General features: G+C 44.3%; 1 protein-coding gene across 1 annotated transcript in view; it reads left to right on the forward strand.

Moving 5' to 3' along the window:
• Positions 1-27548, forward strand: part of LOC138521676 (carcinoembryonic antigen-related cell adhesion molecule 4-like) — a 312017-nt gene that overhangs the window by 262862 nt on the left and 21607 nt on the right. The window contains exons 5-6 of the mRNA XM_069634692.1: positions 18305-18499; positions 19068-19153. Of these exons, the coding sequence (XP_069490793.1) occupies positions 18305-18499; positions 19068-19153 (281 nt within the window). The remainder of the gene's footprint in view (positions 1-18304; positions 18500-19067; positions 19154-27548) is intronic.

Raw genomic sequence — 27548 nt, forward strand, 5'->3', positions numbered from 1 at the left:
ATAATAAACACTACTGTGTCCCAATCACCGCCTATGACCCCACAGAACTAATCACCCACTCCAGGCACACCGCTGGGAACACTGTTGACATTTTGATTTCAAGAAAAATATAATATCTCTGTTGAAAATCTAATCAAGGTGTGGTGGTCTGCCCAGTTTGCAATTCCCTTTACACTCACTCTACCACAAAAGATCCCCCACCTGCTACACATCCCGTCTCCCACAAGCCAGACAAACTAAACACATTTCAAACACAGCCTTAGCAGCACTCATACCACCCGCTCCTCCCAATAAACACATCCATCCATTCTCCTCAAAGAAAACATCTCTCAACCCGACATTCCCTGAAATCTACTGCCCCATACCACACCAGAGTCAAGGAATGCTTAGACACAACTCAACTGCAACAATATATCACCACAAACAACCTCTCCACCAATTCCGATGTGTTTTTCGACCTGGACGCAGCACCGAGACCGCTACACTTCACATCCTCGATGACCTCCACAACATCACTGACAGAGGACACACAGCTCTATTCTTATTCCATGACCTCTCTGCAGCCTTCAATACCATCAACCACACTATTCTACTAAACCTCCTCTCCGAACCAAAGGATAAAATATCGAGGTACCGTCATCGACTGGTTCACCTCCTTCCTCACTGACAGAGCTCACTTTTTCTCCATGCCCGCTTATATTTCCAGCCCCCCACAACCGTCAAGTATTGGACCCTAGAAGCCTCCCCCACACTGTTCTTCAACCTATATTTAGTATGCCTTGTGCAAACCCTTACAAAGCAAAATATCAATGTCCACCAATAAGCAGACAACATGCAAATATATTTCCATATTTGATCCCTTTAACAACTGCAGACCCTCGAAAGCTTTCTCTCCAACATCAACACATGGTTGGCAACCCACTTCCTCAAGCTCAAGCCTTCCAAAATGGAATACCTTCTCAACAGACCCCCCAGAGACAAACCCAACCTCAACCCCTGGATGGAAGAACAGACTACCCACACATATCCCTCCCCACATATGTCAAAAGCCTTGGCTTCACCATAGACCCTAACCTTTCCTTCAGACACCACCTAGCTGGTCTCACCAAAGCATGTCATCTACAACTACATCATCTATGCAAGATCAGACATGTCCTTCCCCCTGATGATGTCTGTGCCGTAGTCCAACCACTGGCTCTGTCCAAGCTGAAAAACAGTAATGCTCACCTCACTAGACTCCACTACAGTACCCTTGCCCCTGTGCATGCCATACAAAACACAGCAGCCAGTAGCATCCTCCAGCTTCCCAAACATGTATACATCACCCCAGCACTGGCCCTGTTCCACTGGCCCCAGTACGTCAGATAAATGCCTTCAAATGACTATACATCATACTAAAAACTATCCACCTCATCACCTCATTTTACCTTCACAACAAATTCAAGATGATCACCCACAGAAACACCAGATCAGTGTGCCAGCATATTTTACACATTCCTCTTCAGAAAATGACATGCACACAAAACCAAGAATTTACCGAGAGGGTACATAGAGCATGCAACATCCTATTGCTTCACATCTGCACTGCCCGCTCCATCACAACTTTCTGAAAGGGCCTAAAACATAGCTGTCCCCACACGTAATCCAGTACTTTAACCTCCCCTGCTACTACCACTTGACCACTTCCCTATCCTAATCTTCCTATCCTATGCTGAAAACATGTTGTAACTTCCATTTCACCTCCCACCTACTGAACCTTTGAACCTTGTAAGGCACTCTAAGACCCTCTGCCCCCCAGGGTAAGGCCAGCATTGAACAGAAATCCAAATAATATAAATAAAATATGAGCATTCAGCATGAGATTGGCAACAATAAGACCTAGAACCAGAATGTGTTCATGTTTTCAAGGATTTTTTTTTCTCTGTATCCTGCATGGTAAGGGTCCCCCAAATAGATAATTGGAGGGGAGGAAAAAATATTGGCATCAATGAATTTAAACAGCCAACATTTAGCGTAAAGGAGGGGATTAGAGCTATTGGATAACAGTGTTTATTAAAGCCCCGTTGTGGGCGGGAGATATGTTTTAACCAAATAAAGCAGAGGTTTTAGAATTGCTATTCATGTAAGACTACATGTTTGCTGTCTCTTGGCACCACACCTCTCCAGTTTGTTTTTTAAGGACTTAGAGACGTTTGATTCGTAATGAATCTTGACAGCCCATATGGCCTCTGACCTTCTGAGAACTATAAAACAAGCATTGGACAAGCCAACAGTTGTGTCCTTTGTGTAGAGATGGGATAGGCATTTGCCAGTTACTGCCATAATTGTACCACCTGGCCACAAGATGGCAAGCGTTGGAAAATGGTGTGGTTACCTGGACATATGATAGCAGGGCCTGGCAAATGCCTGTGTAATATCTATGCACAAGTCGAAACTGTTGATAATGTCAATGCACATCTTTAACAAGACTTCAATGGCAGGACGTGATATGAATCAATTGGCTGAATGAAAGCACGTTTGGTTAAGACATGTGTATTTATTACACCAATAGTCCATTTACAGCTGCAATTAAGCCATTAACTCTCAGCAGACTGCATAGAAATAACACTGGCATCACAATGTATGATGTTATTGAATGTTAGACCTAACTCAAGGAGTTCCAGGAGGATGTGGTGTGGGTGAGGAGTGGCAGGTAGTGGGTGGAAATGGCCACAGGGATTATCATGGCCATGGTCAGTCAATGGTGGGTACATAAAAAAGCAACACACAAAAGATGTCTGCCTCTCCCCACATTCCATCTCCCTATTAGCTGTACTCCAATGCAATACTGTGGGCTTAGAGGTGCCGCATAAACACCGCATGTAGCAATAACTACATGACTTCCTGATCTCTGGAGAGCTGTAGAAATTGTCCCTCATTACGTGTTTGGCAGTAGTTCGGTGGTAATTCCACCGAACTACTGCCAAACATAATTATTACTGCCACTTGATCCTGCGGATTACAAGTGGTTGCAGGCAGCATAGGTCGCCTTTTTTTGGAGCCCATTGGACTCCATGGGGATTTTTGGTGGAAATACCACCAGCAGTAATTTTGCAAGTGGTAATTCTGCCTATTTTGCAAATTTCTGGTTAATAAGGGGGAGGATTCTGGAGGTAAAACTTCCTTTTCAAATCCAAACTCAGGATTTGGCAGAGCGGTAAACATTGTGGTAATTCTGTCACCACCACTTTTTTGCCACTATGCCAAACTCGGAATAAGGCCCATTGTGCCAGCCATGAAAAAGGGGCTACAATTAATACAGCTGTCTCTCTCCAGCATTTCATATATAATGTCTTTGGCAAGTTAGTTCTGAAACAAATTAATATATGGTGAAACAAGGAGTCCTTGTTACTGTAACCTACACAGGTTTTAGGTGTATAGTAGCCCTCTGCTTTCAATTAAATTGTTTATGCACTGAACGTGTCATCATTAAGTAAACCCTCTTTATCCCTCTCATTTATCCAAAGACGACCCTTCAATTAGTTAAACTTAACCTTTTGTTAAAGTCTGTTAATAGTGGGGACCTTGTTTGCTCAAAAGTTGACCTATGTAATGCCCTCTGGAGTAGCAATTCCACATTTGCTACCTATAGACAAATAGACGAGGGAAGCAGAGGTTTTAGAATTGCTATTCATGTAAGACTGCATGTGTGCTGCCTCTTGGCACCACACCTCTCCAGTTTGTTTTTTAATGATTTAGAGACATTTGATTCATAACGAATCTTGACAACCCATTGCTTAACAACATGGCAATGCCCTTTTTACTCTTTTTAGACAATGGGGGTCATTACAAGTTGGGCGGTAAGGGATACCGGGCACCTTACCGCCCCAATTCCGAGGTCCCTTAGCGGGAACCGTAAAGGACGTGTGGTCTGACCATTCTGGTCTGAATGGGGAATGGTTGGTTCAATGGGGACTTACCGGTCCCTCCAGGGTCGGAATGAACCGGTAAGTCCCCATTGAACCATACCGGTGACGGACCCGGTATTGGAGGCAGCTATGGCGCAAATAGCGCCATGGCTACCTCCAATCTCAGAATGAGGCCCAATGCCTTGTCCACCCCAGTACTCAAATAGCTATGCATAACGTACTCCAGGGGGTTGCAATGTACTGTAGTGGAAAACCATGTTTTGTTCTTGGGATCTTCTCCTTCACTAATCCAGCATGTGGTGTCTGGGATTGTTTGAAGTACAAGACATCAGTATGGAATCTAACAATCTCGAAGGTCAATTACAAAAACATACTGTATTTAGGTCAAGGTGCTTGATGTTAACTACATCCATTCTGCACCAACAACTAAATGATCCTAAAAGAAATTATCTATAAATGGAAAATTAAAATAAAAAAAGAAATCAGATTAATCCAAAATCAAAAGAAATTCTAAATTCTAATTGATACAAAAACAGACAGTCAAATCACCAAATAACAAATGTGAAAATCATTAGGAATCTGCCAGTCGGGTAGAAATGGTGCCAGTAAGCTACTGGCACCGTTGTTACCGGACTGGCAGATGCCGAGTTCTGCGGATGGGTGCCCTCCCGCAGACTTTCATGGTAGCACAAGCACCGTTATTAATGATGCCGGTGCTATCATCCTCCCCATTCCCATTTAGTCCTATGGGACTCAGATGTGAATGGGAAGTATTTTTTTCCGGCACCCGGCAAAGGGGAATTACCGGGACCGTAATTACCATCCGTAATGCCTCGGTAAATCCCGATTGCCGGGTGCCAGGACAAAAATTACTCGGGCCGCAGCCGAGCCATTTTTACCAGCACGGCTACGGCCGGACTCATATTGAGGCCCAATGTACATAATTTATGTGTGAGGTAAAACATTGTACACATCGTTTAAATGAAGTTCTACTACAAATGATTAATATATGTGCATTGTTCACGTGTATAAATGATATGTCCAACATGTTTTTGTTGTCACAATTTACATTTTTGACATTCATCCGGGAAAATGATTACGTGCACATTTCTGTCTCCCACATTCAGAGATATTGCACAGTGATTATTGCAAATGCATCGGACAGTTATTCCTCTGACATCTTCTGTTCTTATTATTGATGTTATACACCCATGGTGCGTTCAGAAGTAGACGACTGTAAATAGACCACAAATTGTACTAATTAACTGTGAGCACAATCACGGCTGCTTGAGCTGTAATCAATACAGATTAGCCTGAAGGAAAGAAAATACCTTCAATTGCTTAATGTATGGGGAAGCTTCTTAAGTTGGCTGTTATCCTCCTCCTTAGTCGAAGTGTTCACAACATATCCCTACAGATACTTTTGCCAGGCCCTGTTATCGTATGTCCAGGGTTTCGGTATGTTTTTTCATGAGTAAAAGAATCACTTCATGCATAAAGCCAAGGAAAATGGAACTTACTGACTTCGTGCCTATCATGGGGTCATCAGTTCTAAAGTTGGATGTCCTGTCACCTCGTATTCATTGCTACTTTTCACCTCTGGTAACACATCATCTGAACAACAACACCATATTGTGTTTGTAAAGAAGACCAAATAACACACTATAGCTAATGCTACATCATATTGTCCTAAACTAGGGCACTGAAGATGTGCCTAGTCATAGCTCAAAAAACTCATTACTCAAAGGCCATTTTTCCATGGTGTCTCAGAACCAAGGGAACAATTACAAAGCCGCTTGCAAGATAGGCGTGGCCAGGCCCTCTCTTCTTCACGTACCAGGTTTCCTACTGGGTGTACATAGTGCATCCAGTAACATTTTGACGTGCCATGATGAAGTCATGTATACTGCTTAATATCTTTTCAAAATCAACGGCCATATCAGAAGAGACAAAGTTTATAGTGCAAATCAGACTCTTACCTAAAGGTTCAGGCTAATATCTTCAATTCTTTTGGTCAGTGGTGGCTGGTGACTTTGAAAGTTGGTGTGACATACATTTCTCCAGGCAAATTAGTGAGCGAACGAACGAGCACATCAAGCGAGTCCACCCAAATTAAGGGGGATGCAGGGGTGTCCCCCACGAATATTTTTGAAAAATGGCTTCCAAAATGTGCAATTTACTGTCCAAACCCACAGAAATATGACATAAAAAGCATTAGGTTTAACATACAATGGTGGTACATTGTTGTTACATGTGCAAGTGTGATGGTGTATTTTACAGCAGCTCTGGGTAAACCAATATCCAGAAGGTGCAGAATGGCAGTTGGAAAGCAATGTTTTTACTTTCACAATTAATCTGGACTGGTTGGATTTGTTTATGCAATGTTTTTTCGATAATCTGTAAAGATAAATCAAGATACTGATCTGAGAAAGGCAACATAGGCTCGGAACAGTATTAAAATGGTTTCAGACTTGAAGGCGAGGGTTAACTGCTTGTAACATTGAATCTGCACTAGAATAGTCTCATTAGAATGTGAAAAGAATTTAGATGCCCCCGCTCAGGTAAGTTTGCCCCCCTCAAGTCTCTGACTTTTCCTCCTCTCCCTGCATTTTAAGGGTTAGCCCTCCTCCCGAGCGAAGTTTGTTGCCTTATATACAAAAACATAAGTAAACACCCAGCTCTTTTGCCCTTATTGTGGGAACACATTTACACCCCAACACAAATCACCTGCTACCTTTACCAAGGGCAAACAACTGTGCATTGCTTTGCTATCTAGCACTTTTTTTTATAAACCTCTTTTGGTATTTGCAGATTGCACTGTTCATGAACTTCGTGAGGTTTTATTTTTTATAATCACGATTATCACGATAGTACGAAGGCTTCAGCTTCCTGTGCGTTTAGTGCAGAGGGCCTTTGCAGATTCATCAATACAGCTGCCAAGCTCACTGGTTTTGTGCTAGGTTGTGTTGCGGAAAACGCTAACTTTCCCCCTCAAGTGTCGCAACTACAAAAATGTGAATCTCCTTTAGAAACCGTTTGTTCATCTGTGTTAAATACAGTACAACACTTTCTCTACTGGTTTGCAGAGTCACTGCTTGGCATCATTTGTGTACCCCATTTTAATTATTCCTGACACTGTGGACAAACATCTAAAATAAATCTGTGATGTGCTCTGATGACAAACTACACAGTTGGGGAACCATGTAATCTCTCCCCAATTTATTAACGTGTTGTTTTGGCATTGCAGTTCGCTAGCGATCAGTTGTTGTGAGCGTGCTGATTATACATTGTGTAACACAATGCATCAATAGCACATACCAGTTGTTGTGTCGGCATGGCCTTGTCCTGGTGAGGCCTGCCAGCACTGGATGGGAGACAACCAAGCCGTGTTTCTGCTCGAGGGCCCCATGCGCACTAACTCTGTGACGCAGGCAGCCCCGGCCCCCTTTTATTTCCTAGATCCTGTGACAAAGCGCATCACTGTACGCTTAAAGACACTGCTCATAACTTTTCATAATTATAACAAAGCTTGGCTTGCATCGCCAACATCACCACAACGGGTGGAAACAATCAATGTTCGGCGTGATCGTTCATGATCACTTAACAAAAAAAAAATGTTAGCATATTTAAAGCAGCACAACAGGACAGGCGTCTGTGAATTCATTATTTACATTTGGCGCTTGGCGAGGGTTAGGTACAGTAGATCCAGGCCACAATGCACGTCCACGGTCCAAGTCAACACACTAACTAAGTAAAAACATGTGCACACTTGTGCGCCCATGCGCCCGTCCCCACCCACACTCATGATTGCCATTGGCTGGAAAACAGCCAATGGCAATCACATTCTTCATCCTGTTTCTATGCTAGACTGTAGTGTAACTGTCAGGTGGTGCGCTGTTTGCGCACAGATCACATACTGGCGGGGCCACACCTCTAGAGCTTATCTAAGCATCTAAAAGCTCCACGCACTCTACACAGGGGAAAATCTGTGTAAATCGGGACGCGCCCCTCTGTGAAGGGTCACAGGCCCGGCCAGCCACAAGAAGACTCATGCAGAGCGGCAGATTAATTCACTGTGAATAAAGAATCTGCCGCTCTGCAACATTGATTTGCCACCACTGCCCCACCAATATTCTCTCGACATTCCCTGGGCCCTGAGGCACTGGTGGGGGGGGGAGATGGCACCCCTCCACCCCCAAGTAAGCTGCCGCCACTGCTTGGTATTCTGTGATTGTTTGGCCAGGATGGACAGTTAGGAGGAGATTTAATGCCACAAATCCAGCACATGGTATCTGTGATCGTTTGACTATGGCCTAGGAATAGGAGATGTGTTGCTATTCCTTCATTAATCCAGCACATAGTTTATTGTATCGTTTGATCAGTGTGGAAGGTTAGGAGGGGTTGTTGTACTACTCCCCCAATTATCCAGCACATAGAATCTGTGATCGATTAACCAGTGTGGGAGGTTAGGAGAAGGCGTTTTACTGCTCCTTCACTCATTCAGCACATGAGTGCAATGATTGTTTGACCAGTTGGCTACGAGGAGATATTTTACTAGTCTAAAATTACAACTAAGTAAATGAGAATATATCGCAAACGGGCTTGTCTTTGTCTGGACTGGATTACGTCCGATAGTGAGATATACCAGAAAAGACATTTATAAACCATTCCACAACACATGTGGAAACACATTGGGTGAGCAATATGTTTGTGCAACTATCCTGAAGGACTTCTAGGAGGATTGAATCGGTTGGAACTCACAACCATGTTTTTTTCATTTCCACTTTCTGTGCTTATTTTATCACATGTTTTGAGTTTTATTATGTTATAGAACATGGCAGCCTGCAGTATCTGTATTAAAGCCTGGAAATGTATTTCTCATTACAGGCCAGTTGAGTTATCACAACTAACCTGTAATAAGCAAATGACATCACAACTGCTCTGTATTCAGGCATTACGCTTCAGTTGTGACGTTAAAATGCCTGCTGCTGAGCCAGCACAGAGCAGAGCTCCAGCTGTCACTTCTGCAATTAAAGCGGTGCCAAGCTTTTCAATTTCTATGCTTGTAAAATAGTTTTCTATGACACTTTTCAGTCATGGGGCCTCATTCTGACCCTGCTGGTCCGGAAACAATGGTGCTGATAAACTTACCGGCACTGTTGTTCCTGGACTGACATATTACAGGTCTGCCTGCCTAAGCCGCCATGCCCGACAGGTCTGACGCTGCCGGGCACAGTGGCCACGGTAGGCAGACCCATCACGGAAGCACCGGCACCATTCAGAATGGTGCCGGTGCTTCCGTGTACCCATTCCTGTTGTGTCTTATGGGACTCCATGGGAATGGGGAACATTTTAGCAGCACCTAGCTCCCAGTCCGCGGGACTTGTAATGTCCCGGTGGCACCGGGAAGCTAGGTCCTGGTAACTTTTTAGAGTACAGCGGCAACCCACCGGTAGCACCTGCAGGGTTACCGTGGACTCATAATGAGGCCCATTAATTGAGAATGCACCCTTTTTTTGGTAGATTGTTTGATTTGTGCACTTCTGGAGTGTAACACATTTGAGCAAGATTCAGCATGTTATTACAGCAAAACATGAAAACACTTTTTTCGATTAATTGTTATTAAACTGTTCAAACTATGTTTCTGCAGCACGTTACAAGCTGCATGTTAGCTTGTTCAAATCCAAACACATTCTACATTACTTACATGGAACATCAAATGGAAGATATCTTACATTAGATTAAACAAGAGGCCACATAGTAAAGGAGGCAGCAGTTGTGGCCATGTTGTGTTTGTCATGTCAGCAATACTATGAGGGCCTGCCCTCATGTGCAATACAAATATATATAAATAAATAAATAAATAAATAAATAAATAAATAAGTAAATGCATGTATTATCAGGAATAAAATACCCCCCACAGTGCCTAAAAAAGATACTTGAAAGTTACCTCGGCGGTCCATGATCTTATAAAGGAACTCAGCCATTGGTCTTGTTTCTCTATTATGTCACAGAACTCCCAGGTGACTTGCAGTATCCTAAAAACGTACTGCGTGGTGGAGGGTACTTTATCGCATATATGATTTTTATGTTTAATCCAGCGGTTATCCTTTGTGTGGGATATTGCCAGGATCTTACCAGCTTTCACCCAACCAGCACTTAGAACTCTTCATATTGTCACTGCCCGGCTGTCATTTAGGTTTGCTTAGAGATGGTGATATAGGCTTTTTGGGCTATAGCGTACTGTTGTTCTACATGTCCAGTTTGTACGTGTGCTGCACAATCCTTGATTGATTGCTCAATCATGTTCTTTGCTCATCATATTACTTCTCTTTCCCTATATTTTAAACTGCACTCTGAGTGACATATCCTCGAATATGTTTTGATTATTTACAATGCCCTGGATCAGCAGAGTCCCAGTCTTATATGCTCAATGTCGTATACATTCATTTGTCATTAATAATGGGCTGCTCACAAAATGGTATTTTTGGACACTTGGAGAAAAAAAGTGTAAAAGCAAGAGGAAATATCGAGGTTGAGTACCCCAAAAGGAAATACACCAAACAAGGGCTTATAAAGATTCACAGATCTTTATTCTATAACTACAGTTTACAAAGAAACAAAGTATCAGATAGCTCTCTGGCCTTCAGTACATCAGAGTGAATACCAGGCCTTTCGGTGTGAGAAGTGGGAGGTACTGGACATCTAAACAGTTATGTTTTTTTATATATTTCCTATCAAAATGTCCAGCCCCTCTACAGGTTAATGATACTCGGTCTAGGGTTCATGCCAAGTTTACATCTACTTTGTCCAACTATATGCTTGTGGATCATCTTCAGTTTACATGTCAACAAGTCACAATGTCAACAGAGTATTCTCGGATTTAACATTAAGCCTTAACACATGTCTTATACATGCAATTCAGCCAATGTCCACGTTCAGTGTTGGCACTACATTGTAGTTGATGTATGTCCGCGGATCGCACTTGTTGGCGCAGTTAATCCTCTGTCTACAAGTCAGGCATGGGACAAGGTCGCTTTACTCAACCCAAACATTCGGCCAACAAACAGTTTACACATTAACTAACGAACAAAGTGCAGGATGGCTCAGTTACAATTTGTAAACACTGTCCACCATTTAAGAACCGAGAACTACTTTAGAATAGAAATCAAAATGGCGGACGGACCTAAAATGGCGGCTAAGTCGATCTAAGATCGGAACTTTGAAATACGGTTTTCTTCGCAGAGCGACGGGGCTTAGGCCAATATATACAATAAAGGAGGCATAATATGATAACCCGTTTAACAAACCCTCCTTTTGGCCTAAGCCAAGCGCTAAACTACTTCTAGTCACTTTACGAGTAACTCCATGTCTCAATGTCCATACAACCTGAATCACTTTCGGAGATATCGATTGCCATGAGGTGCAACCCTTGAAATCACCCACTGACTGAGTACCATTCCTCTGTATGCAGAAAGAAATTGAATCAGGGCTGTGGTTGACAGTATAAGAAGGTGGCGTGGCATCCCTATTGCCTATGGGAGCCATCTTGAAAGAGATCAATGATTGAAAAGGATGGGACAGTCTATCAGAAGGCCTAATGAAGCAATATTAGGCTTGCTCCTATTCACAAAGAGTGAGCATCCCAGGGGCGTTAGAACACGTTTCTCAAAATCATTGAAGTTAGTTCCCTCAAAGTTCCTCGAGATGCTATCGTTCCATCGGCCAAAGAATAGTGCCCTTAGAGAAGCATAGCATGCAGGTGTCAAAGGTAAAGGATGAATATACCAACCCAGCCCCTTATCCAAGTGCATGAGAGAGGGGGAGTGGAAAAGTGAATGGGGAGAAGTGGAAAGTGCAGATCATAGGAGAAAAACAGATAAATAATAATAAATGAACAAATAAATAATTAAATAAATACATAATTAAATAAATAAATAACAACAGTAGTAGTGCAGCCAGCAAGTGGCAAGTGCTGAGTTTAAGGAAGCAGACAGGGTATGTCTGATAAGTGCAGAAAGAAAAAGAACGTGGGGCTGTATGGGTACAGATACAGACCACAGTGCAAGGGGTGGCCTGGAGGCAGTGCAGGAGGGTGGCAGGGTGAATAGGTACCTGGGCCCGGATGATAGAGGGTAGGCCAGGTGCACAGTGCTGAGAGAGAACAGCTCAGCAGAGGACGGGGGGGGAGCAGAAGCAAAGAGGAAGGTCTTGAGGTGCTTCCGGAACCGGAGATGGTTCTCCTCAAGCTTCAGAGTGGTAGGGAGACTGTTCCAGAGGGAGGCCCCAGCCGAAGACACAGAGCTGCCCCCAGCTCGTTTCTTTGAGAAATGACTGACCCTGAGGGACATAGAGGTAGAGGAGCAAAGAGCTTGTGAGGTGGGGTATTTGCGGAGGGATAGCTGAAGGTATTTTGGACCCAGGCCCCAGAAAACCTTGTGGACAATGCAGAGGGGTTTGAATGTAATCCTTGCATCCACTGGGAGCCACTGGAGAGATTTCCGAGCTGGAGAGATACGATCCGAGGGCTTGAGGCCAATGTCAAGTCTTGCACTCCTGTTCTGGATTAGTTGCAGAGGGTGGAGACAAGTAGATTTAGAAAGAGGCTGTTACAATAGTCCAACCTAGAGAGAACCAGAGCTTGAGAGACAATGAGCTTCTGGGGGAAGGAGAGGAAGGCAGAGTACCTCTGAGGAGGTGCAGTAGGAAGTTTGACTTTTTAGCACCATCAGAGATGTGGTCGGAAAAGGAAAGTGTAGAGTAAAAGTTGGTCCTGAGGTTCTAAGCCTTGCAGGTGGGGGTAGGTGGAGGGCCAAGGGAGGCCAGCCAGAGAGTGAGGGGAAAGGAGGGTGAAAGTGTGCCGATGAGGAGGATCTCTGTCTTGCTGGCATTCAAAGATCGCTGGCGGCACACCAATCATGAATGGCAGATAGGCAATTAGAGATGAAAGAAGGAGAGGAGGTGGCTGAGGGCAGCCTGAAAATGAGCTGAGTGTCGTCAGCAAAGCACTGGAAATTGGGGCAGAAAATGGCAACGCAGTGGGTGAGAGTTGCCAGGTATTGGTTGAAAAGCCATGTCGAGAGGTTAGACCCCTGGGGAACACCACAGGTAGAGAGGGAGATAGATGATAGGAAGGATCCAAGTTGGACCTGGGAGAAGAAAGAGGTCAGCCAGGCCAGAGTCTGATCGGTGATGCCCAGGTTATCACGGAGACGGTTGAGCAGGATGGTGTGGTTGACCGTGTTGAAGGCAGAAGAGAGATCGAGTAGGATGAGGACAGAGGGAATGTTAGAGCCAAGGTTGGAGAAAATGTTTATTTATATTGTCATTAGAAAGTGGTGCAGGGGTCCCAGGCTTAACAGGAATAGTGTTTGATTTTCTAGAAGTTTTTGTTTAAAGTGGTTGTCTATTTTATATTATTAACATTATTGATCATTATCACTTGCAATGGTGCAAATGTTCCTCTTCACAGTCTCCAAATCCTCAGTTATCCATACCGCTCACACTCACTAATTCCCCATCACATTTTACACTCCCAAGCCCTTCAGTCTGCTGGTCCTGCCAACACTCTCAAACACTCACACCGCCAAGTTGCAACTCAGACTCCCCAGTCCCTGCCACACTTTAGGCTTCCAAACTCACACCTTACTCTCTACAGTTCCTCTTGCAGGGTGCAGTCCTTCATTCAATCTCAGGATATATTTGCCCAGCTGTCACTCCTTCTGAATCTTGAGTCTTTTCTACCAGTCTTTCACACTCCCTCTCAGATCTTCTCTCCTAATTGTCTGCTCACTTTCTCTGTCCCACCAGTCATCCACCACTGGCCCACCAGGTGTTACCCTTTGGCCCACCAGTCATCCTTCTCCGGCCCTCCAGTCGTTACACCCTGGTCCACAAGTCAGCCTGCTCTGGACCACCAGTCAGCCTCCTTTGGCCCACCGCTTTGCCCCATGTTGGCCCCCTACTATCCCCGTCTCTCCCACTACTCCGGGAGTATAGCTTAAGGGCAACATGTTTTTCATGAAAGCAAGACAACGCAGAGCAACAAAGGTTCAAATCCCGGTCTCACGCTTAGAAACTTGTCTCTGGTATTTAGGACATTATAAAAGACCAAATATAATATTCTCATCCTCTGGGCCAATGATGCTCCACTCTCTGACCCAGCGCTCACACCCCTGCTTTCTGGGCCATCATGCCCCACTCTGCTGTCTGGATCATTGATCCTCCTCTTTGCTCTATGGCCCGTCACTTTCCTTCTTGCCCATTACTCCCCTCTCTGGCCCATCACCCACACTATGGCCTGTCACAAATGTTCTGTTTTTCTTCCATATTTCTCTGTCTTTCTTTGCTATCCCTCCCTTTCTTCCTTTGTTCCCTGTATCGACCTGACTTTTTGTGTTTTTTAAACTGTTGTTTTCACAAGTGTTTTGTAAACAGCAATTGTTTTCATCTATGATTTTGCCCCAAAAGGTGATTTTGTATTTTGGTTTGAAAGAAAACTGCTGATTTCTAGTTTCTATTTAGCAATTGTGAAATCGTTATTATTAAGGAGTTCTGACATTACCCCAAAATAAAAGGTGTTAGAGATCGGAGCCTTCTTTTACGGGGAATATACTGGTGTTGTGGGTGGAAGTTTGAAGACTCGGAGAGATAAACAAAGCCAGAGAGCCTTGCACCCTCTAATGTGGGGGGGGGAGGTGGGCTATGTGGATGTGGATTGGGACTTGGAGGAATTGCGTTAATGGCCAACAGGCAAATGTCTTCTTAGATCTTTTCTCTTTTTGGGCAGATTCAGTCACATGTCAGGGTTTCTTAAATGTGATTATCCCTGCCCAAACCCTATCTAAAAATTATTCTCCCACTTTTGACCTATGGGGAGGTAGTTCCCTCTTTTAAAAAATAGTAGATATAGAGTCCACACAGCTCACATGTACTACTGGCCTGTGTCCTTCATGAGTGGGCACAAACAATGTACACATCTCTATTTGAACAGCAAGGAAGGTTCAAAATTAACTTTCCACCTAAGCTACATTGCATCCAGCAAGAAATTGCAATGTGTGAGATTGTATTGTATTGTATTGTATTGTAACATTATTTATAACGTTTGAACTACGCCCCAAAGGCATTTGGGCACTTGTTAAGACGGATTTCTGAACTCTGACCTGGTGGGCAGAAGTTCAGAATGCCAGTCTAGTTTCTTGGAACAGGGTAACCTTCTGGACAAGCCAGACCAATATCAAGGTATCATTGTCGGCGGTCAAGACTAGGTCTCAGGAGGGGTGAGGGTGACTGAAAGACCTCAATGAGCACACCGAGTAAAGGACACTTACAAATCACTCTGAGTCAGGTTTATATATAAAACTTATATGTACATTTATTTCAAGGCCTTTGAAAGCTAACCACACAATAATAATCACAGTAATACGTTTAGATCAATGCAATCCTATCTAAATACATATATACAAGACCAAGTGGCCTAAAGGGTTAATGCACTGAATGGGTCCACAACCTAAAAGGGGAAGGAAGCAGGTAGTGCAAATAGTCTTTAGGCAATTCTACATCAAATACAATCCTAACTCAAAGGCAGTCCAGTCCCTAAGAATGTACTTACAATGCTGGCACACGCGGTAGTGCAGATGGTCGAAAACGGGGTCTCTTCAGGGGGCTGTAGCAGCTCATGAAGGTGGGTGGGGTGATGAACAATAAGTACCCACTATTCGAAGAGGGTCGTCCCTTGAAGACAGGACAGTTTCCAAGAGTTGGGAATAGTTTGCTAGTTCGCACTAGCAGGGGAAAGGAGAGGGACCCTCAGGGTCCACTCGTGCATTAAAAGGGTTGGATGCAATAGGGGCCACTGGTAAGTGCTGTTTTTACTTCCTGCCCCTAGGCGCACTCCGGACCAAACTTCGGCAGTCGAGTGGAATTCGGTTGCAGGTTCAAGTGTGGCAATTTCTGCGAGTCTGCGGCTTTCAGAGACAAAAATACAGTGATGATTCCCACAGTGGCAATGTCTCAGCTCCTGGTGGATGGATCAGGCCAGTTTCACTGCAGCAAGCGGCAGGGCCAAGAGGTGCACAAATGTAGCACACCTGCAAAGTTCATCACCACGGCTGGGCGATACGGTAACCACGTTCACTTTACTCCAGACCTGGGAATGCCAAGTGTACGAAATTCGGTGTCAGAATGCCGTGAACAAAGAGCTAACGATTTACCAAGTTTCAAGGGTCTCCTTGAAACAGCAGCGGTATCAGGGCAAAGGTCCTTCGTAAGCTGGTCAGCCCACTATATGGCCCTGGGACACTTCCGAGAAGGCTTACTTGCAGGGTTTGATAAAGGTGCTGAGAAGATGGTCCCACTATTCCAAAGGGTCGAAGGATCTTCGCAGACTTTCTAGGACGATCAGTTTCAGAGGGGTCCAGTGGGACGACAGCCGGCTCAGGATGCCAAACTTTCCAGCGGGTCACCAGCGGTTCCTCGACTCAGCTTCGTTGTTTCAGGATACTTGGATACTATCCTTCTTTCAGTGAGAACTCCAGAGATCGACATGGTATGGCTGTTTGGGGGCCTCTCTTAATCAAAGTCTCCTTCACTCCAAAACAAAGGTGACCCAATGGTAGATCTGCTCATATACAGGCACACTATACATGGACCAATCCCGGACCACGGTGGTCCCAGGCATTCACCACACTCCATACTCTGACACCCAGGATGTGTATTGGACTCAGACAGTCCATCTTACATCCTGGAAGTACACACACAAGGCATGCAGAAGTTTGTGAAAGCTTGCGTTTCGTGGGAGTTTGCATGCCCAAATAAGGACTGACCTGGGTTGACTCGACCTGGGGAAGGTGAAGGAGCAAGACGGCCAAAGGGCAGGACAAAGAACCTCGTGGTGTGCCATTTTGGAGCCAGGCCACCTATTAGTGCCAACCGCAGTTAACACGTTAACATGGCAAGAAGGGGTTACAAATATATGAAAAGATAAGCTGCCACCAGCCCTGTCCATAGCACATCCGCACTTTTTTTGGAAATGACTAGAGACCCCAAATGCACTGTACAGTAATGTAAATTGTGCATTTGTAACAGGTTGCTAAAAAGTTGCAACACTGACAAGGTCTAAGGGAAACAAAGTCTCCCAGTACTGACTGTCTTTAAGGGCATGTCAGTTTCCCCATAATAAAGTGAGCAAAAATCCCAGTGGAGTGCAGCATAAGGCTGGGCTCCACTGGTAAAGTCAGACTATGATGTTCAAATCAAAGCAGAAAGTTGGGGGTTCACAACTGCAGGGAAAATTACACATTAATTGGAAATCTTTACTAACAGCACTAGAGACTAGACTGCAAAAGAACCCATCCAAACAAACCCTGTTTAAAAAGAAAATGTCTTCAATACAAGAATTGCTTTAAAGCATTGCAGAAACATAGAAGGTCGGATGAGATTTGCAAATGAATGCAAGTAACAGCATCCATTTTGTTCAGTTTGTTAAGAAATGCACAAAACGTTTCACATGTCCTTTTAGCCCACCAAACCCCAATGCCAAAATGACCTCCCATTCGACACATTGGACTGAATGCTGTGTCAACTCGATTCGAACTTTAATGCATGTATGGGAGTACAATTTAGCATACAATTCCATGGATTTGTTGATTTTGGCGGCGGCAAGATTGGTGTTGCAGTGGAATTGACTATGGTCAATTCTGCCACAAACAATTATGCCACCGCAAATCACACAGATACACAGAATATATGTGTTATGAGTATAATGAAGAAAAATTGCAAACAGTACATGTTAAAATTATGCCGAATCACAATCTGGAAACATGGTTAAATTAAATGAATTGAAACTCAAGTTGGGAATCCTCATTCCGGCTTCCCAGCCACCTTTTCATAGCAATAGAAGGCGTGTTGTATTGGAGTCCACCATAGCCATTCCGCGCAGAATGGTCAGTCTTTGCTGTAGTGATCGTACACCCAACACCCCACCTAGCACAGAAGAGGGAACCAGCAGTATTTGCATTGGGTGGGAGTTGATGGTTGCATTCATGAGGTGGCACTTTGCATCCATTCATTGTAAACTTGGGACTCTTTTGCGTATCAACTGAGGGAAAGTAGGCTTTCTGCATTTCACATGCAGAAGACAGATTGTGCCATTTGTGGGAGAATACCCCTGATTGCCTGATGTAACCGTTTTTGCCATTTTATAACTTCCAGTACTAATAATGTCAGGATTAACCAGTTGGTATAACTGAAACCCTGACCGACAGGGCCTGTTGTACAACAGAACTTCACAGACCACAGACCCTGAAGTATGGTCACAGCCTTCTTTGATTAAGTGAGATGCAAGCTTTTGACGATGATAGTCCCAAATGATGTTGAGGTTAACTCCCTAATTACAGGTGCACCGCCCAGAAGGAACGCATTGCCTATTGGTGCCATCGTTGGCGGGACTATTGGCGGCATCCTTGCAGCTGCTTTGCTCACCACTGCTGCCATTATGCTTTACAAGAGGCGCCGCAATTCAGAGCTCAGTGGAAGGCCACTGCCCGTCCCTCCACCCAGAAGAGATCTGCAGATACACAGCTATGGAGCAAGTAAGCATTCAGGGGGATTCACTTCAGAAAACATTCTGTTATAGCCGCCATAAGTAGACACACTAAATAATTTGGCCTATGCACAACTGAGTATACCGTAAGAAAAAGTCATAGAGCTAATAATTACATATTGTCGTAGAGAGAAATCTCGCTTAATTTTCTAGAGACAGAAAGATAGCGTGAACAATAGAGATATCGAGAAAAAGTGAGTGTGTTTGCATGTATGTGTGCTCATGTGTCTGTGATTAGTGATTAGAACTGCAAACACTGTTTCCACAATCTCTGAATTGACCTGCTTATCCCCAGGTCACCCAAAGATGTTAATTGTCCTGCTCAATCTTTGCTGACCCAAAAATAACTCTTACCCAACAACTTGCAATAAGAACTAGTGGGTGTACCTCCCCTAATGATAACATAAGTCTGTCTCAACGGGTGACTTGGAGCGCCAAGCTCTCTGGCCACAGTTGTTGCAGCCAGTTTTAATTCAAGTCGGCCTTCAAACATCACTGAGAATGGCAGTCTACCTCATTGCATTAACATCTCTTCTTCTCTTCTTCTCATGTCTCAGGTGTCAAATCAGATGGGTACATCGACCCGAAAGAGCTCAACACGCCCACGCCGCAATACGAGACTGTGCTGCCTACGATGCTGGGGGTGAGTGGGAGTGGAGTTTTCTATACATAACCAAGTGTCAAGTAGACAGAGTGGAGTCTATAAAAAAACACATTAAAAAAATCTTTCAGGGAGAGGAAAGAACTCAAGAAAATGGCTACTTTGGGGAATTGTATATTTATCAATGCTATGCATGGCTTTTGTATCACAGTTTAGGATGTAGCCACATATTCTCGGAAAGGTATCCACCAGTGGACAAACAGTCATTTTGCACAGGTGTAGCATAATAGCAGTGTCATTGAAAGTACTGCCGATTTGCATATACACGTAGGAGATGCCATTGACCCCAACCACCGCTAGGCCCTCTTATGTCTCTGTGATCCCGTGGAGGACAGAATAGATTGGCATTAGTGGTGGCTTAGTCAGGGTTAGCCAATGCTGCAGGATGCTCTCCTGGCATGAGTCTGAAGTCATGAGGACAGGGCTAGTTGTATAATGTTTGGGGCCATGAGTGGCAAAATACATGTAGGGATCCGGTAATTTCCAAATATATTGACATGGTCACAAGTGACAATACTGAAGAAGACATAACATTGAGTGAAATCATTGGTATCAGGCACACTAGTGCATGATGGGAAATTACATTTAAAGAATGTCCCATGAGTAGGGTAAGAGACAATGGTGTGATATGCATAAGAACGGTCATGGTCATTATTATTATATATGGCGCTACTCTATGGTCTGTTAAGCTATAGTTGAGGCTTTCTTGGCCTTTCAATGTTGTCAGTAAGAGAGAATGATTTGTCTAAGGTCACACACTTTAGTTAAGTGCTGAAGCTGGTATGTGTGTGCAATTTAAACACTTAACTACATATCTTCTCAGATTTCGTTGATAAAAATACTTAAACAATAATTATAAACTCTCCTGACAAATATGAATCCTTATAGAACTATGTTAGGCAAAAGTAAGGGTGTGCACAATGTAATGAACATGTGAAGTTCCTTAGAAGCAAACAGAAAACATGGAGATACATTTGCAAGGGTGTGAGGCGTTTAATGGTCTTGAGTAAAGATACACATTTCAGTAGCCATTTGTAGTTCTGTGGGAGCTTTCTGATTCAAAGGCCCCCATCCGTTCTTATCACCCAAACATTAGCGCTAAATGAGTCAGACTTTGAGTGTTTTGATCTGTAGAACAAGGATCCTAGCAAGAAGGAGGACCAACATTGTGGGTTCAGGTAAGTCCTGTATATCCAGGTAAGTTCCAAGTTACAGCGGAGGTAGACACAGGGGAGACCCAGCAGTGCCCACCACACAGGCAATCTCCAAATGACACTGTGCAGACACCGGGGCACAACATTCCACCATCTTAGCTCACACATCTCTGATATCAGAGGCATGGCACAGACACACCAGGAGCTGATTCCCACACCTCTCCATGGGGCAGTAAGCAAAGGTTGCTCCAGGAGACACATAAGCAACACTCGAACAGAGACACATGTGTGCACACCTATACAGCAATCAACTGGAGAACCAAGCCAGAGGAAATGGGGAGCGTGTTTTCACGCGCTCACACCCTCCCAATCCAGGCTCACACCATTAACAATGCCAGGAACAGCCTCTTTTCAAAGAGCAGGGAAGAGCCAGAAGACAAGAAAAGCAAGGACAGGATGAAGAGATGCGAATGCAAGAAAAGTAGTGACACCATCCAACAAAATCCAACAGAATGCACTGCAACCCAGATGGCTAAACACATAAACCATACCACAAAGAGGCCACTGGGGTAATTTGATTCTTCCAACCCCCCCACCCCCCAAAATCTTGTATCACATAAACGAAAGGGTACTTCTGATCTTCTATACCCTAATCACTATTGCCCTATGGAAAAACTCATCTTGCCCTTGGATATGGTGTAAATCCCTCATGTAAGGTGGCGTGCCGCCTACCTACTTACGAAAGTGGATGGAGAAGAAAAGCGAATCCTCACCAATTCTAGAATAGTGTTTTGCTTAACAGTGATTTACAGACCTACCATAAATCATTACCTTATGAAAAAAGCTGTCTCAGAAAAAATATAATAAAATTCTAATCAGAGGGACAGTGTGGAAACACTATTGTTATTTTCCCTTCCTCTATATCGCTCAAACGAGAAAATCAAATACATGTCTTGAAACACAACCCTTAAAAAAAAAAAAAAGAAAAGGAAAACATTTTGCTTAGGGTAGCTCAAATGATATGAGGCATGCCTATTCTTTTCTTCTGTCGACCGGTTTCAGCGACATCATGTACTCAGGTCGACTTCTTCTGGACAAGCTACAACCCTTATTGTGTGAACATTTTAGGCCTGACTCATGGAATTATTTGCGTGATAAGCGCAGATTTGCACACCTTTATGCCGCAAAATCCCTGTTTGAAGTATGGGAGTTTTCGGGTAGAAAGGCGTGCAAATCTGCGTTTTTCTCGCAAATAATTCCATGAATCAGGCAGTTTATATCATGTCTGTGTTGCTGTTACTGTCTTAAAATGGCATTTGTTTATAGCTCTTTCATTTTTCTTTGTTTCTTATTTTCTTATGGTCTTGGTTTCTTTTTTCACAGTTCTAATACCACTTCAGCAGCGATTGCTTCCTCCATTTTCTGTGCTGGTGTAATTCATTCTATTTTCAGTGCCGTGCTAGCACTTAAATCAGCAGAGTCTTTGCTGGGTCTTCCACAGCCAGGGGACCTTCTGCAGCATACTCCCCAGGTCGACCACACCTGAGGCCAATCACACTCAAGTGCCTTGTGCTGCCATCCTAATAGCACCAAAGAATCAAACATATGGGGCAACCATCCCCCAAATATCATGCATCCTCCCCAGGATACACATTCACCACCAACAATGAAACAGGCCTCCACCTGCCTACAGTGGTTGCTCACCCTGAGCACCTTCCCCATCCCAACACTAGAAGCAAGGAGAAATAGAAGTCGGATGAGATTAATGACATGCTACAGTATTAAAAAAAAAAACTGGGACAACTAGACTACCCGTGCAGATGCTGTCTGCACTATACGACAGATGGAGATACCACACCAGAGTGAGAGACTCCAACAGGGACTCCTTCAGTCAGCGGCACCTCTTCCTAGGCAGCATGGGTCAGCAAGCACCAGCAAAGATAGAGGAAAAGAGGAAAATGAGGGAAGCATGGGTTCTGTCACAGTCAAAGGGGCAAAAGAAAAAGGTGGGAATATGACACATGCAGCAACCACACCAACCCTACACGTGGATTTAAAAACTGAAAATGAAGCACCAACCGGTGAACGTAACAAGAAAACTATTTTTGTGCAACAATGCTCGTAACTGAGCATCCGCCATAGTGAAGAGTGTTGGGTATCTCTATTAACTCTACACAATCAAATTACATGACGTAGTGGAGAACTCTGGTGTTCTCCACACATAAGGGTTTAACAGGATCATATAAATACAGGGCATGCAGCATCCATACTAGAAACACACATGGGTGACATAGATTAAAACATTGAAACAGTGTGGTAGAGTGAGTACCCAATTAAATGCAGTCACATTCTAATGCTCCTCACACTCGGAAGCATACACGAACAACAACCACATACCACAACCACACCAGAGCCACAAGTGGACAAACCATTGGCATCTCAGGAATTCAAATAATGTAGTGGGCAAGCACCCACCTGGAAATGCGCTGTAACACGTTGTGGGCTTGCTGACCAACAAAGAGCGATGAGCAAGATGGGCAGTGCAAAACAAGGCAGGCATTTCTAGGCACCTCCCCATTCCCTCAGGGAACCCACCCTGATGGGCGAAGTAACTCATGTGCATAGAAACAAAATAATAATAATAATAATAATAATAATAATAATAATAATAATAATAATAATAATAATAGCTTACTCCATCAGGGAAGCCACGCTGAGGGACACATATAAACGTTGTACACAATAATAATTAAACACCAACTGTTGTGGATCATAATTACATCCCTCCACGCTCCCTTATGGAACCCACCCTGAGGGGCACGAATGACATTTACAATTGGAGATAGTCCATCTGTTGCAGAAAGACAACATAGATTTTAAGAAATCACAATAGCACTAACCATGAACTTAGATTATGCTAGAGGTATAACAATGCAAATTAGTACCCGGTGCGTGCTGTACACCGGGAAAACTACGTGCGGATTGGCTCTTTTCCGAGCCATACCAAACGGTATTCCCGTGTATGTTATTGCGTCCAGCGCATGCCAGGTACTCTGTTCCCGGCGAGGGGCATGGCAGCCCCTTAGCCAATGAGGAGGCTTGAAACGGGGCAATCCCCGCTCTGAGCCTCCCCATGGCTGGAGGCTTTTCTCCACCCTCCCCCGCAAACTACCACCTTCCCGCCCTCCCAATCCCACTTACCTTCTTTTTTCTTCATTTCTTGGGAGTGAACGTGCTGGAAACACTTCTGTTCTCAGCACATCCGCTCCCGATGTCCGACATGGAAAGGGAAAACAGACTAAGTTTTCCCATTCCCGGCGGCCATTTTTTCACCTTTTTTTAAAAAGAAATCCTGTTTCGAGCGTTTGGAAACAGAAAAAATTGCCATTAGTACCCCGGTCTAACAGGCCGGGGTACTAATGGAAATAAGACCCTCGGCGGTGGGCCAATACCGCTACACTCTGGCCTGTAACTACAGCCCCAGGGGCATTACCTGGGGCGTTATTGGCCCACCGACTCGGGTCTTATTGCCACAGTAACATTCTAACATGAAGCCACACTATGGCACCGCCGCTAAACCCCTTGTGCTAGCCTCATATCACAACTAATACACTAACCTGAAGCGAAGAAAATGACTGCATTAGGAACATGTGGGAGGAAAGTTGTCATTCGGCCCCAAAAATTCAGGACTCTGCAGAGTTCCTGCAGCTAATTCCCACAGCGGGGACACACCTAGACCACGAGCGCAGGACAAAATCCACTGGTGAATAGGCATAACCTGCACTGTATAGACACAGACATCATGACTCCTGGGATCACAGAGAGCTTCATCAGCTGTGAGTTTCTTACAGTGTCTCATGAGGAGGAGGGCCATTGAATCACAGGACAAATCTTGCACATCACAGTCAGGCATCTGCCTTTTGGGATTGTATACTGCTCCCCCGTTCTGTGTGCAGTGCCTCTATGGCCAATTGACACTGATGCACTGGGCACCTTCCATGATGGCCCTTGCCTCCGCTGCCAGTCCAGGACGGATCCCGAGTTCCATTGTTGTGCATACTAGGAGCACGTTGTTCAGGAGATTAGGTGCACATGCCACGCCCAGCGACTTAGCAGTGGCGTCATCAAATTTGTGGAGGGTGTGGGCCCAACAGGAGCTCCACATTACCACACCTAGGGCTTCTTGACACCTCCATTACTGGAGACATGTGGCACTCCAAGCTGCATCACACTCGGTCCACAGTCATCGGTCACTGGCTGTCTGCACACTGTGTTGCTCCTGTCATGGGGCTCTTCCCTCGTGCCCTGCATCACACAGCAAAGACCTGCAGGGATGTGAGAGGTCAATCTTTTGTGCAGCGAACTGGCTGACCAACTTTAAGGGTATCATTGTGTCCTGGGGGCCAAGAGCAACCCTCTCAGCAATGCCATGTCTATGGAGCAGAGGCAAAATCAGCCTCAGAAGACTTCTGGCTGTGGATAGGTGATGGCCCTAGGTATTGGCCTGTTATCTTTGGGGGGAAATTGGCTCCAGGTGATGGTTGCTCCTCACACCACAGGAGCACAGAACATCTCTGAATTGGTTACTGGATGATGGAGAATCCAGATTGTGGTTTCAAGTAAGTCCTGTTTATTCTGATAACCTCAGTGGTACACAGAGAGAGGAGCAACCATCACCTCAGTGGTACACGGAGAGAGGAGACCCACTAGTGCTCACCAGCCGGGCAATCTCCAAATGGTGGCACAGCATTCCAACAGTATACCACACACATTCATGACATCACAGACTCAGCAGAGACAAAGCAGGATCTGATTATCATATATTGCTGTCAGTCACCACCCATAAAGAGCTACACAGTCATAAGGGTGTTAAACAGGCATTTGCAATGACCCCTAACAATAATGAAAGGTGCTGGGAAGTGATCTCCATGACACAGCATTATACTAATCAGCAAGCTGGGCTGAGAGGCCCCCACGAGCGCATCACTCTGGGCAGCTACACAGGTGGTCCATGCCTTTCGCTGGCCTTGTATGAGCATGGTGAGCGATGGATGCAGGAGGATGCTAAGTATATTTTGTGTATTTGTTATGGTTTGGTTGGGGCCACGAGGGAGGTACATGGTGATTTTATATATGTTTTTGTTTTCTGTGTGGTTTGAGGGTTCTCAAGGTTGAACAGTATGCATCAGAGAATAGAAAAGGTGCCCTGAACAGCTAGGTCAAATGTTCCAATAATCCCTTCATGGGTCTGGCATAGTCACCTTATAGCAAAGAGAAAATCCCATATGTGGCTTCTGACATTGTATGTGATGTGCACCCTAAGATGCACAAATACTCACATCATGTGTCTTGCACAGTTACCGTATAGCAAGCTGTGCCCCACATATGTGGCTTCTGACATCATATCTGATGTGCAGCCTCAAATGCCCCAACAACATGCTAAAGAACATTTCCAAATAGATACATATGTGTGGTCATTCAGGTAAACCCTGAGTAAGTTCCGGGTCAGACAATTCTTCTTTTCTTTGGAAAGTCACAATTTTTACCTGAGGGTATCTTCGCTTTAATTTCTGAGAAATGCACTTTTCATTTCTGCTTTTAGTTCGTTTACAATTAATGAATACATGTTACCACAGAAAGCCAAATGAAAAAACAAATCTCCTTACCCCCGACAAACATGCCGACTAAGTTATGTGCATTCAAAAAGCGGTCAGGGCGCCCCTCTGCAAGAAAGAACACGGCATGATAACCTGTTCTGTGGGAATGTACCCACTCAGAGTCTGCAGCCACATGTGCTCACTGATCCCGTCACGAAGGAGGAATAACTATTTGCACATCAGTCATTCTCCCGCCCACTTGAGCAGTCCAGCACCAAAACGCTAAGCAATCCTCCTTTGAACAAGAGTACCAACAGCAACCCCAGACACGTGTTTCGGGCCTAGTCAGGCCTCATCAGTGAGGTGGAGCTGTGCCTATCTGAGCATGGGGTCCACATCTGGAAAACCCCTGGTAACTTACATTGACTAACCCCAAGTTACTTTTACATTCAAAAAGAGGTCAGGGCGCCCCTCTGCAAGAAAGAACACTACCTTGTAAAATGTTGTGTGTGAATGTACCCACTCATAGTCCGCAGCCACATGTTATGTGCATGTATTTTCATGATGCCACCTTTATTGTTTTAATTGCTGCACGATAACAATGCCTCCGAGGGCTCTGCAGAAGCACCAAGATAATAACTGGTAGCCGCTATATGAAATGTGGCACGAGGATAAGAGGTAGCAGTGAGCAGGGAGGGAAAAGCCTGCAAGGAGTGAGGGGAAGGATGGAGGCAGCAGGACTCTTTCTGTAATTGTATGGACTGGGAGAGGTACAGTGATAGAGTTCACAGGAAGGGAGAAAAAACACAACTGAAACCTTCTTCATAGTGGTTCAGGAGATGCTGAAGAGAATATGTGAGAAACAAGATGTATAAAAATGCATTTGGAAATAGTTAATTTCCCAATTGGAATGTACACACAGGCTTCACACCTTCACGTGAAAAAAGTGAGTCAGCAGAGGTTCCCTTCTAATAGATTCATTAACAGAATTTGGATTCTGAGACATTGCTCTATATACTAATATGTATCTATTAATTAAAATTCCTTGTCTGTGATATAATTCCAGAAGAACATAGTTATTAGCAATTCAGGGGATGTCAAAAAAGATATGTCAGGACCTGGATTCAGTTGAATTCTATCAAATGTCTTGTGCATTAACTACATTAAAAGAATACACTGGTGTAAACAAATGTATTTCAACCCCTTGCTTAGTGGATTAGTCGAGCCATATCACTTCTTTCCTGAGAAGCTTCAAAATAATCAGGCAGGACATTTTTAAACATAAAGGGGCAGATTCTTAGAACACAGAAAATAAATGATGTTATCACTGGACAAATACAAGAGTTAAAAAGTGTAATAAAACTAAATCTTACAAAAGGTTTTGCAAAAACTCCCTTTATAACCAAAAACGAAGCAGAACCTACACAGGACCTCAAATATGTGATGACATTTTGTAGAAAAACTTAACCTTCACCAGGCATTGGCAAAAGTAAGCATTTATACGAATTTGATTGAGCCCTAAAGATGAAGGTTGAAAGAATGCAGCACAGGTCCCCTACGGATGTGCGTTTGGAAGAATGCAGCACGAGTTACCTCCGGACAAAGAATGCAGCAAGAGTTGGCTCT

This window comes from Ambystoma mexicanum, chromosome 1q (assembly GCF_040938575.1).
Source record: "Ambystoma mexicanum isolate Mex_15411 chromosome 1q, UKY_AmexF1_1, whole genome shotgun sequence".
Taxonomy (NCBI): domain Eukaryota; kingdom Metazoa; phylum Chordata; class Amphibia; order Caudata; family Ambystomatidae; genus Ambystoma; species Ambystoma mexicanum.